Source organism: Berghia stephanieae, chromosome 6 (assembly GCF_034508935.2).
Source record: "Berghia stephanieae isolate SIO BIC M18660-M18661 chromosome 6, UCSD_Bste_1.3, whole genome shotgun sequence".
Lineage (NCBI taxonomy): Eukaryota > Metazoa > Mollusca > Gastropoda > Nudibranchia > Aeolidiidae > Berghia > Berghia stephanieae.
In genome coordinates this window covers 13,894,093-13,904,802 of record NC_088365.1, presented here as the reverse complement: position 1 = coordinate 13,904,802, position 10,710 = coordinate 13,894,093, and the positions used below count along the sequence as shown (strand labels likewise).

The window sequence follows — 10,710 nt, the reverse complement described above, 5'->3', positions numbered from 1 at the left end:
AAGTAGCGGGTATTCGAACTCGGATCCTTTCCGGTACGAAGCAAAGTCCGTACCGCTGAATGAGCCACGCTGTCCCGTCAAAAGACTCCACCCAGTTTGTCTGGACTCGGACACAGAAACGTTACAGTGAATGACATAATCAGTCAGATGGTGAAAAGGTTTGAACTGAGATATTGCCGAGTTTAGTTAGAAGGTCAATTTTTATCCAAAATGAGTTCTTGTCATAAATGATTAAATCAACCATTTTTGAACAGCTTCTGGAAATATCGAAGCCTAATTTTACTTTTAAATATTTTTTACAGCTAGTCAAGTTGAAAACGTATGAAATTTGAGAAAAGTTGCTGGATACCTTTCCTATACATCAGGCCATAAGTTCATGTAAAATGACCCGATTTACTTCAAATAAAGTTAAAATGCTATGGGGAGCATATTCTTTCAGAAAATGCAAAAAAATGCAAAACCCAAATTTTCTATTTCTACTGGTTATGTCATGCACTGACACAAATAGTGACCTGTTCACAAACCATGGGAGCTCAAAAGACCCAACTTATTATTATTTTTGTTTGGACTTGGTCACCTGATATTTTCACACAAGTGGAATTAATGGTTGTAACTATCACTATGCGTGGTGCAACGTGGTCAGCAGGTAAGGTCCTCGGGTGGTAACCAACAGGTACAGTGTTCGAATAATCGCCTTATTGACACCACTAAATTCATCTTTAGTTTCATATTCGTCTTAGCTTTTGTTGACAAAGGGTAAACCCGAAACGTCAAAGTATCTAATTGCCTTTTCATTAGTAAGTTAACGACCACGTTCCCAACCTACAAAGATCGACAAACGACGAGGAAACAAAACACACGAAGATCTGTCCTAAGACTCTGAGGACAATCTTCCTTTTCTCCCACGTCGTTCGTCGGTCACTGTGGCTTGGGAACGTTATCGTTAACTCGCTATTGTATTTTTTTTTACTTCTCCGAGCTTCAATCATAAACATTTAATAAAGGATTAATTCACTCGCGTACACGTTATTCGTAATATCGTTAATTTATTAATGGGTCCAAGAAAGAGAGGGAAATAAAAAAAAAGCTCAAAACAAAACAAACAAACAAACAAACACGACATGTATATAAAAAAAAAGTAACCTATCGTCCCTAAATGGTATTATGTCGAGGTGGATCGGATCGCAAAAAGTGAATTTAGCGATAACAATAAGAGAGAAATGAGAACGTTTAGTTTTTGTGACATGCCAGACATAGAATGTATTCTAAACCGTAACGATGCGAACTGGACCCCCAAGTGTCATATCGACAGTCGGCGGATCAATGCCTCTGAAGAACCGATTTTTACGATCGGTGGATCAAAACTTTGAAGTCCCGATTTTCACGATCGGTCGATCAAAACTTTGAAGTCCCGATTTTCACAATCGGTCGATCAAAACTTTGAAGGCTACATACGAGCTTTGCGCACCATGTTTTATTTAATTTTTGAGCGGAACAGACCTCTGATAACATCAGCCCAAAATTAAATAAAACATGGTGCGCAAAGCTCGTATGTCGACTTCAGAGGTTTGATCCGTCGATTGTGAAAATCGGGACTTCAGAGTTTTGATCCGCCGGTCGTGAAATCGGGACTTCAGAGTTTTGATCCGTCGATCGTGAAAATCGGGACTTTAGAGTTTTGATCCGTCGATCGTGAAAATCGGGACTTTAGAGTTTTGATCCGTCGATCGTGAAAATCGGGACTTCAGAGGATTGATCCGTCGATCGTGAAAATGGAAACTTCAGAGGTTTGATCCGTCGATCATGAAAATGGAGACTTCAGAGGTTTGATCCGCCGATCGTGAAAATGGAGACTTCAGAGGTTTGTTCCGCCGATCGTGAAAATGGAGACTTCAGAGATTTGATCCGACGACCATCGACATCTGCAGCTATAGATTCAATTTTACAACAACCGATTCATCCCAACATAACACCGCTACACTAGGCGATGAATCACAAGTAATAAGGAAACAAAACAAAAATGAAAAAATGGCCGAAGTAACAAAGTTATAGAAGGGAACTCCTCCCACCCCCCTCCCCCACCCCCCGTACTTCATTGTGAGAGAGGTATGGCGAATTGTAAAGTCGACTGCCTGAACGAATTAGACCTCAAGACCTTGAGTTCCATACTTTCTAGCCTCATTAAACGAGACTTGATATTCGCTTGCACCTCCGCGGCCTTGACATTGGCATCTGCGTCATAACCTTCGTCGTGTGCCCAAGGATCGAACCCCCAACCCGTGGATGGACAGTTAAACTCTCCATCGCCTAAATCCTCTTGCTTGTTCAGCTCTTGAATCTCCACGTGAACTTCGGTCAAGTCCAACTCTTGAAACCTGACAACGATTTCCTCCGCTTTGGACAATGCGATTTCGGCAGCTTTGATTTTCACCTCGTCCAGTTTCGAGACAACTTCCTTCCTCAGCCGTTTTTCCTGGTACAAGCCCAGGATTCGATCGTATCCACCAAAATAGACCCCGTTGATAAAGAGTAATGGGACTGTCTTCAAATGCAAGTCTGTGCGTAGCCAGAGAATGTCTTGGACCTGTGGAGACCGTAATTTATGTAGATTATGCCACATTTATTTATTTTGTATACACATACACACACATAGATACAAAACACGCACAGACTCTCTCTCCCTCTCTCTCTCTCTCCCCCCCTCTCCCTCTCTATCTATCTATCTCTCTCTCTCTCTTTACTTTTCCTCTTTCTTCCAATTCTCCCCCTCTTTCTTTCTCCCTCCCCCTCTCTCTCTCTCTCTCTCTCTCTCTCTCTCTCTCTCTCTCTCTCTCTCTCTTTCTCTCTCTCATCCTCTTCATCATCATCATCATCATCATCATTATCATCATTATCATCATCCTCCCCCTCCTCCTCCTTCTCCTCCTCGTCATCATCTTCATCATTATTATTATCATCATCATCATCCCCATCCTCCTCTCCTCTTCCTCCTCCTTATCATCATCATCATTATCATCATCATCATCATCATCATCATCATCATCATCATCATCATCATCGTCGTCGTCGTCGTCGTCACCATTAGAAAAAACACACCATAACCCAGTAGCCCTCAAGCACAAACAGACGAGACTGACGTTGTTGCTTCAGCTGTTTATGAATTCCATACCTGGGAACAGTCGCCTCTTTTCTCCAACTCAATGACGTCATAGATCTCTGTTGTAAAGACCCGGATGGAATTCAACATGGCCTTGACCTTCTTACATTCAGGACAACCAGTTTTGCTGAACAGAATTGCCTGTTAAATAAAAAACAAAAAGAAAAAAACAAACAAAAAAAAAACAACAAAAAAACAAACAAACTAAAAAACAAAACAGAATAGAATAGAATAGATGAGACATGTCCGTATTTGATAAACGAGTACAAAATTGGAAGAGAGTTGTGACATTGTACAGGCCTACTTTCTTCCGGTTCAAAGCTCATTGGAAGTGAGTAATACATCCACAACACAATGCATGGGTTATATGTAAGGTGGCCCCGACGCATAGTTGAATCCTTGGAAAAGGGCTGTTTACTCGTATTCTCTCATTGTACTCAAGTGTAGAGTTAGTACCTGGTCGTTAACAGCGTTGTCTCTGTCAGAAAAAAATATTGTATTGTTTCCTAATAGGCGTCATATCTCGTCCTACATGTTACGTGTTGCTGTTGGCTAAGGACTCTTTGTAAAGCGCTTTGAGCACGTTTTGTGGATATTGCTCTATATATAAGATCAGGGCATGTTTGAAGCCGATTTGCCGCCACTCAATGCTTCCCTTTTGCTGCTACAGAAACCTGGCAACTTGTCTCCCACTTGTTGCGCATGCGCGAAGACTGACTGGCGTGTCTACTTTACCAAAATCAAGAGGTGCCAAATAAGTCAATAAAATGTATATTTTAACTATAATGCCAATGTAATAATATAACACATTTCCTTTTCTTGTATACATGAAGAAGGTCAAAGTTCGAAACGTCGATTAGTATGTCGTCGATACCTCATACCGTAGAGTCACGATCTCCTCAGCCAGGTGGAGTTGTACCAGTAAGGTCGCGGGTTCGAGCCCCCCATCGCCGCCGCGAAGTTTTTATTCTCTGTTGTCTTCTGGCACTTTCCTACTCACTTCATTTCTTTTTACTTTGTTTTGTATCTTTCATAAGAGTCCTTTTCACTCCCTTTGTTTTACTATATATTCTATTTTTTTACCTTTACGGCGAGGTGAGGCTGTAATAAAAGGTCTAAACTAAAGGGCCTAATTTGAACTCACCGGTTTTTGATGTAGTTTTTTCAGCACGAACTCCGATGCCGATGTCATGGTAGTGGGTTTAAACCTCCCTCTGTAAAAAAATATTCAAAATTAATAACCTCAAAACACAAAAGGGGACAGCCTCTATCAATGCATTAACTTACTCAACCCTGATACCGACTATACCGGTAGTTTACCCGATTTACTTTTATCCTATTTATTACATTTTCCTGAGACAAATTATAGGCGTAGTATCAAAGCTAATGTTTTTAGTTTTTGCATGTTAATGGTAGTTGAATAAAAATATCTTTGTACATGCTCATTTTAATACATTTTCTTTTCCAATTTTGAAAAGTAGCAAAAATCTCTAGGATTGAGTGAGTTAATGTATCTGTTGTCATTGTCAGAAGTGGTCCAAATTAATTCTTGTTTGGTGGGTTGAGGCAGCCCCTACAACGACCACGCAGAAGGAGAGGAGGAAGAAGAAGAAGAAGAAGAAGAAGAAGAAGAAGAAGAAGAAGAAGAAGAAGAAGAAGAAGAAGAAGAAGAAGAAGAAGGGAAGAGAGAAAGAGAAGAAGAGAAGAAGAAGAAGAAGAAGAGAAGAAGAAGAAGAAGAAGAAGAAAGAAGAAGAAGAAGAAAGAAGAAGAAGAAGAAGAAGAAGAAGAAGAAGAAGAAAGAAGAAGAAGAGAAGAAGAAGAAGAAGAAGAAGAAGAAGAAGAAGAAGAAGAAGAAGAAGAAGAAGAAGAAGAAGAAGAAGAAGAAGAAGAAGAAGAAGAAGAAGAAGAAGAAGAAGAAGAAGAAGAAGAAGAAAGAAGAAGAAGAGAAGAAAGAAGAAGAAGAAGAAGAAAGAAGAAGAAGAAGAAGAAGAAGAAGAAGAGAAGAACGTGAAGAAGGAAAAAGAAAGAAGAAGAAGAAGAAGAAGAAGAAAGAAGATGAAGAGAGAAAAAGAAGAAAGAGAAGAAGAAGAGAAGAAGAAGAAGAAGAAGAAGAAGAAGAAGAAGAAGAAGAAGAAGAAGAAGAAGAAGAAGAAGAAGAGAAGAAGAAGAAGAAGAAAGAAGAAGAAGAAGAAGAAGAGAAGAAGAAGAAGAAGAAGAAGAAGAAGAAGAAGAAGAAGAAGAAGAAGAAGAAGAAGAAAGAAGAAGAAGAAGAAGAAGAAGAAGAAGAAGAAGAAGAAGAAGAAGAAGAAGAAGAAGAGAAGAAGAAGAAGAAGAAAGAAAGAAGAAGAAGAAGAAGAAGAAGAAGAAGGAGAAGAAGAAGAAGAGAAGAAGAAGAAGAAGAAGAAGAAGAAGAAGAAGAAGAAGAAGAAGAAGAAGAAGAAGAAGTTATGACTGTGTCTGTTGTTGATTGCAGTAATAAGATTAAAGTTACTCTTTTTATTGGGAGGATTTCCGTAAGCTCCTCGGGGTCGGTAGCATCTCCTGCTTTCAATTGTTATTTTCACCGTGGATCTTTTGTCAGGCGTTTACTTATTCAATTTGTCAATATATAGTAGCATTTAATAACTTTTAGAACAAACCTTTATAGATTAGAGTGAGAGTTTATAATTACATAACATAACCATTGTTTTGGTTCTCGGCCGCCATTTTGTCGTTGAAGTAATGAAAGGTTGTGCAGAGTAGTTCTAGGGTTGTTTTTGTTATATTATTAGGGTTTGCTCGAGGTCGGATGAATTTTTTTACTATTAGAGTTAGTTATAAGTCTTAGTAAAGGTCCTAGTGTGTTTGTTTTCCTATTGGAGTTAATTAAATGTACTAGGTTTTAATTTTTCTTATCCCTCGGGTTAGTTAAAGGAATATTTGGCTTGTTTCCCTAATTGCATAAGTACGAGGAGCTTACGGAAGGCTTCCCAAATTTGCTCGTTTTCTGGTTGCACGATAACTGACACATTCAAATCATCCCCAAGTGTGTAGACATTGACAGCGATCACTTAAATACAGTCTTCCGGTTTGATTTCGGTGGAAGAATGGATGGGCAAGTACTCGAATTTGGCTTGAGTACACGATAATACCTCGACCGAGTACTCGCTCAAGTAGTTTACAGTTTTTTTAAAATTTGTATTTTGTCTAAGATGCTAAACGTTTGTAACATTTTAAAAGATATACTATTTTTCATAATCGAATTCAATGCTGGACTTTGGCTGTTTGCTTTAGTTCTTGTTGAATTTCGGTACAACTGTACGAGTTATTTGCTCTTTAGATAGAACGAAGTTGACATCACGCTGGCCTTTGTTATTGTTTTTTTTTTTCCAGAGAAAAGAGAGAGAGAGAGAGAGAGAGAGAGAGAGAGAGAAATTGTGTGAGAGAGTGAGAGAGAGAAAGAGAGTGAGAGAGAGAGAGAGAAAGAGAGAGAGACAGAATGAGAGAGAGAGAAAGAGTGAGAGAGAGAAAGAGAGAGAGAAACAGAATGAGAGAGAGACAGATAGAGAGAGAGAAAGAGAGAGAGAGAGTGATAGAGAGAGAGAGAGAGAGAGAGAGAGAGAGAGAGAGAGAGAAAAGAATGGGAGACCAAAAACAAAACAAAACACAACAAAATCTATATTTTTGAAATCAATGGGTTTTTTTACACCAGGAGAATCGTAGAGGAATTGTTGACATAGGTCTACCTATAGTTGATTCTCATTCACAACTCTGAGACTAAAGTCTAAATTGAGCATTTATTTAGCGCAACATCCACTAGACGTGTTCAAAGCACTTTACAATAAATCCTTAACTAACAGCAACATGTAGGACGAGACATGAAGCCCGTAGGTAGGAGATGTTCCAGTTTTTCTCGGACAGATACAAGTCTATTAACGGTCAGGTACTCATTTTATACCTGGGTATGGTGAGAGAATGTGAGTGAGAGCCATTTCTAAGGATTCAACTATGGGTCACGCACTCTGAGTGGGACTGGAACCCTGAAACTTTGGATCTGGAGGTGAGTTTCATGCACTCCCTTTCCTGTGGAAAAAAAGTCACAATGTTGTACTTTTTGTGAAACCATAGTAGAAGCTCGAATTCCGAGTATTCGAGTACTGGTAGCTGGGTGTCTGACCGAGTCCTCGAGTCGTAAAGATAGATACTTGCACACCTCTAGATGAGGTTGTGTTTGGGATTCTCACTTCCGGTACAACGCGTTCAATAGAAAGCGAAAGTCAATGTCATACAGGAAGTGTCCAAAGTATGTAGTGATACCAAGCGGCTAAAAGCTGTGGTCTGTATGTAAAAAGGAATAAACAATAAATAAATGAATATAACAGCTTCAAAGAATAAACGACTAATATGGAAATTTTCGGAAAACAGATAATGTGGACGTTTCGAGTTTCCCCTTTACCAACAAAACAGGATGAATGAAACACAACATTTCGTGTATGTGTGTGTATGTGTTTGTATATGTGTATGTGTGGGTATGTGTATATGTGTGCATGTAAGTGTATGTGTGTGTGCATGTGTGTGCATGTGTATGTGTGTGTGTATGTGCATATGTGTGTGCATGTGTGTGTGCATGTGTATGTGTGTGTATGTGTATATGTGCATGTGTGTGCTATGTATGTGTGTATGGTGTGCAATGTGTGTGTGCATTGTGTGTGATATGTGTATATGTGTTTGTATATGTATGTGTGTGTATGTGTATATGTGTGTGTGTATGTGTATGTGTGTGTGCATGTGTATGTGTGTGTATGTGCATATGTGTGTGCATGTGTGTGTGTGCATGTATGTGTGTATGTGTATGTGTGTGTATGTGTTTATGTGTTGTGTGCATGTGTTGGGGTGCATGTGTGTGTGTGATGTGTATGTTGCTGTGTGTGTATGTGTTGTGTGTGCATTGTGCTGTGCATTGTTTGTGGCATGTGGCTGTGCATGTGGTGTGTGCATGTGTGTAATTCATGTGTGCTGTTGTTGCAGTTTGCGTGTGTGTGCATGTGTGTAAATATCCAAAAAGGTGTGCTTGATTCTGTGCCAGACGCAGGAGAGAGGAAAATGTATGGTAAAATAATCATCCCTTTAAAAATCAGTTTGCGTTAGCTAGGGATGGAACCTGAGACCTCTTGATTACCGTTCATCTAGAGGTTTGAGGTTCAATTCCTGTCGAGACTTTGTCTGAAACTGTTTCATGTACAGCTTATCAGAAACAGCCTTACAGCAGTCGGTAACTGTTTCAGTTTGTCATTGTGCCTGGTGCATGTGTGTGTGTGTGTGTGTGTGTGTTGTGTGTAATTATGTATGTATGTATGTGATGTGTGTTTGTGTGTGTTTACGTGTGTGTGTGTGTACAATTGTGTTGTGTGTGTTTTGGGGGGGGGGGGGGGGGGGGGGGGGGGGGGGGGAGAGGTGAGTGGAGTTGGTAATGGGACGGAGAGAGAGGGAAAGATAAGATAAGATGTGAATGTGAAATGATAGCATGAGAACAAAGGATAAAGGTATGACTATTACCTGAGAGAAAAATGAATAAATAAATAAATGAATAAATAAATAAATAGATAAATGATTCAATAAACAAAAAAATAAACAAAAAAAAAAAAAAAAAAAAAAATAAATAAAATAAAAAAAAAAAAAAATAGAAAAATATAATAAATAAATAATAAATTAATTAATAAATAAATAAATAAATAATAATAAATAAATAAATCAAATAAAAAAGAAGAAAAAAATAACAGATGTAAATTTATAAATAAACTCACTAATCAATATCGATAAATAAATCATATCTTCAGGAAACAATCACAAAACCCACCAACAACCACACGAAACGTTTTGCTCCTCCTCTGGATACAAAACTCCTCCCCTAACTCCTAAACTCCCACCTCTCAATTCTCCCCCCCCAACCCCCACCCCCTTTTCTATCTCCGACACTCCTCTGCATCACCACAACATCCTCCTCCACATAACTCCCACTCAACTCACCCCGAACTCTCTCCATCTCGCCCAAACTCCTCACCGTTTTTTTAAGATGGTATCATCTCAAACATATGTCATATCATCATCTATCAGCATTCATGCACATCATCTCACCCATATCTATTGTTGTTTGTTGGACGATGGGAGGTTTAAATGGTGGTATGAATAGATACACAGGTGGGAAATTTAGGGATGCTGTTTTATAGGATTGTCATGATCGAGCTTTGTTATTTCGTCGCTCAAACCACTGTCGCCAACATCATCCACCTTCCTCCTCCTCCTCCTCGTCCTCCTCCTCCTCCTCCTTCTCCTCCATCCCCTCCTCCTCCACCTCGTCCTCCTCCTCTTCCACCACCTTCTCCTCCTCCTCCTCCTCCTCCTTCTCCTCCTCCTTCTCCTATATATCTCCCACAACCACTCCTATACCTCTAATTTTCCTTTCTCTCTATTTATTATTTTCTTACTTCCATTATTTACCACAAAGTCACATCATTTGAAGCGATTTTTCCCACAACTAACACGACATCTACAAGATAATAGTTTTGCAGATTCAATATTTTCATTGTCCAAAAATAGATGTTGCTGTTTATCCACTATTGTCTTTCTCTTATTTCAAACTCCCACCACCACTCCCCCCCCCCCCCCCCTCTCTCCACACAAACACACACACACACACACTAACACTCACACACACACACACACACACACACACACACACACAAATGCAAATCACATCTTCCCAACATCCCTCGTATTGTTACAATAATGTTGTTTTTACTACAATACTGTCGTAATCTGGAATAAAACAACTTATTTTAAAATTTGGCCAGAAAACTCATTCAAATATCGACCAAGTTAAATGACCTCATCTTGACCAAAAAAAAAAAAAATAAATAAAACAACAAAAAAACCTCTCAAACCTGGGACGCCCATCACAGGTATCCTGACAGATAGATAGACATAATTATAGGCAGACAGGTAGATATAGAAACAAACAGAAATACAATACCTTAGCATTTCATCTAAAGACAGACAGGCAGACAGATAGACAGACAGACAGACAAACAGAAAGACAATAACCAAGCATTTCATCATCGACAGACAGACAGTCAGATAGACAGACGGACAGACGGACAGACAAACAGAAAGGCAATTTCTAAGCATTTCATCATCGACAGACAGACAGACAGACAGATAGACAGAGAAGACAATACCGAAACGTTTCACCTAACTCAAGAATTTCATCCCCTGGTTCTATAAACTCACCAAATATCTGGATCACTCTGAACTCTAAACTAAACTGTCAGATTTTGGCAGGATGCCTGTAGCTCAGTTGGCAGACCACACGCTTCATACGCAAAGGGACAAATGAAAGTCGAGATTATTTTCTTATGCAGTTTATCGCAAAAGGAGATAACCCGTTTTAAGTGAATGTCATTTTAATCGTATGGTATTATCTCCCTTGACCATAATATGATCAACACAAAGGAACATAACCTTCGCAACGTACATTTTCCTCTCTGCTTTGTCTGACACTGTCTCCAACACGTCT

General features: G+C 39.3%; 1 protein-coding gene across 4 annotated transcripts; it reads right to left on the bottom strand.

Moving 5' to 3' along the window:
* Positions 1–1,046: 1,046 nt before the first annotated feature.
* LOC144975627 (uncharacterized) lies at positions 1,047–6,237 on the bottom strand. 4 transcript variants are annotated; one of them, XM_078919794.1, is made up of 4 exons: positions 6,165–6,237; positions 4,302–4,371; positions 3,170–3,298; positions 1,047–2,584 (listed from the first exon to the last, which is right to left on the bottom strand). In XM_078919794.1, the coding sequence occupies exons 2-4, from the start codon at positions 4,347–4,349 to the stop codon at positions 2,093–2,095; spliced, it is 669 nt and encodes a 222-aa protein (XP_078775920.1). In that variant the 5' UTR covers positions 4,350–4,371; positions 6,165–6,237; the 3' UTR covers positions 1,047–2,092. The 4 variants fall into 4 exon arrangements, with proteins under 4 accessions (XP_078775920.1, XP_078775919.1, XP_078775921.1 ...); XM_078919793.1 differs by having other exon boundaries at positions 6,118–6,230; XM_078919795.1 differs by having other exon boundaries at positions 3,170–3,284; positions 6,118–6,218.
* Between the last annotated feature and the right edge of the window lie 4,473 nt (positions 6,238–10,710).